We start from the raw sequence: 2,036 nt of genomic DNA, 5'->3' as shown, positions 1-2,036 counted from the left end.
GCGGCTGTAAATGCGCGCGCGCGCGCGCTCATACTGTCACCCTCGCGTGTTGATCAAACGCCGTGCGACGATCATCGACTCAGCTTGATTAAATAAAGAGAGCGTGTTACCGGTGAACGATCCTGACTGGTTATTGGACAGGCTTTACGATCCGTAACGAAACTTGAGATTGTCAAACGGAATTTCACGTGATTTTTTTTTTCTTTTTTTTTTTTTTTCTGCCAAAACGAGAGAAAAGAATTTTAATGATACGCGCGATGGAATATGTATTATATCGACATGAACAGAAGAATTTGTGAGAATAAGAAATAAATGAAATATATTTTTCTCGAGTAAAAGTTAGATTGATTGTAAATGTGATGGTGTTTGAATTTTTTACTAAATAAAATTATGTGTAAAAGAAGTAGAATATGAAATTTGATTCTAGTCGATTTAAATGTGGATATCTTTGGTTGAAGTATTTTATATATTTTTTGCAAATTATATATTCAGAAGATTTTCACAATAAATATATAAATATAATTTAAGTAATAATATTAGTGGTTATTGGACGATAAGTAACGAAAATTAAAATTGTTTTAGACGAATTTTTTATAAAATGAAAGAAAAGAATTCTAACGACAAGATGGATGTTAAAGTTAAATTAACTCGTTGTTTTTTAATTAAAATCAAAATTGATAATGATATTATTATGATTAATGATTTTTTTAATTATCAATTAAAAAAATTAATTAATTCAATAATTATTTCAGTTTGTTAATTCTTAAGAAATGATTAATAATTTGAGCTTTTTATTCGATACAAAATTGTGATATATAAAGATATAAAGACAATTGGGATCAAATTTTAAACTAAAAACTTACATCTAAAGTACTACAATATTTAAAAAATATTTATAAAATTATTTTTTCATTTCTCTTATTCACATATACATATACATATTATTCATATCCACATATAATTTTGAATAAATACATTCGAAACGAGATGATAATTGATTTTTCATAACTTGAAATAACAATTTACCAAAAAAAAAAAAAAAATCATACACGTAGATGGACCAATAAAAAAAAGAAAAAAAAAAAAAAAAATATACACATGTTCAAAAAGACTCACCTGTGACCATTTCGCGAAGCCAGATGCAGCGGTGTGTGAGGAAAAATCACCGACGAGGAAGAATTCCGGAGGGGCACGATCAGTTCTGGATACGTGCTAACGAGCAATTGCACGGTTTCCAACCTATAAAGGATAATTAATTTTACAGAAGAAGCACAAAGCCAATTAGCAATGTCATCGATTATTCAGTCGCGACGATCAATTATGCGCGTGCAGTTTCAGTTCCCCCCCCATTGAAAGATTCCTCGAATTTCAATCGAGTCCATCGTTCGAAACTCGAAATTCTCGAAATTATGGACGAATTTTAAATACGAAGGAGAGAGAGAGAGAGAGAGAGAGAAAGAAAAATTCGACAAAATTGTACGTACGCGTATATAAGAGAGAGAGAAGAGAAAAAAAAGTCGCACGTGAAATTTACCTGCCATATTGTGCGGCGAGATCCAGCGCGGATTCTCCCCGGCTGTTGCGGATGCTGGGGTCGCATCCGTATTGCAGCAGCTGTGCCACCACTTCCGTGTGCCCATACTGTGCCGCACAGTGCAACGCTGTTTCGTTGTCCTTCGTCTACGATCACACGGACAAACGTATTTCGAGTATACGTTTCGTTTTCATTAAATGTCTTAATTTATGCAACATGTAAAACAATAAGACGATGGAATATGGGCATTAAGCTTCACGTTCAAGATCGTAAGGTGTGTGTTAATTGGTAAATATTGCAACGATTCCTACAAAAAAATTGCTAACAATTTCATTTTATTAATAATTAATCCGACTTTATTTTTAAGAATTTTGTGATCGTTATATTTGTAATAATATAAAACGATTAAAATATATAAGGTATTGAAGGGAGTGATAATAAAGTACAATAAAAATCGCGGGAATATTTTTATTTGAATGAAGTTTAAGAGGAAGAAAAAAGA

The 2,036-nt window shown here is 31.6% G+C and overlaps 1 protein-coding gene across 1 annotated transcript in view; it reads right to left on the bottom strand.

Moving 5' to 3' along the window:
- Positions 1-2,036, bottom strand: part of LOC102681234 — a 75,688-nt gene that overhangs the window by 59,587 nt on the left and 14,065 nt on the right. Inside the window, exons 4-5 of the mRNA XM_031509553.1 lie at positions 1,535-1,680; positions 1,117-1,239 (exon numbers count right to left, since the gene is read on the bottom strand). Of these exons, the coding sequence (XP_031365413.1) occupies positions 1,117-1,239; positions 1,535-1,680 (269 nt within the window). The remainder of the gene's footprint in view (positions 1-1,116; positions 1,240-1,534; positions 1,681-2,036) is intronic.

This window comes from Apis dorsata, unplaced genomic scaffold (genome assembly GCF_000469605.1).
Source record: "Apis dorsata unplaced genomic scaffold, Apis dorsata 1.3 scaffold_162, whole genome shotgun sequence".
Classification (NCBI taxonomy): domain Eukaryota; kingdom Metazoa; phylum Arthropoda; class Insecta; order Hymenoptera; family Apidae; genus Apis; species Apis dorsata.
This window is presented reverse-complemented; position numbering and strand designations above follow the sequence as displayed.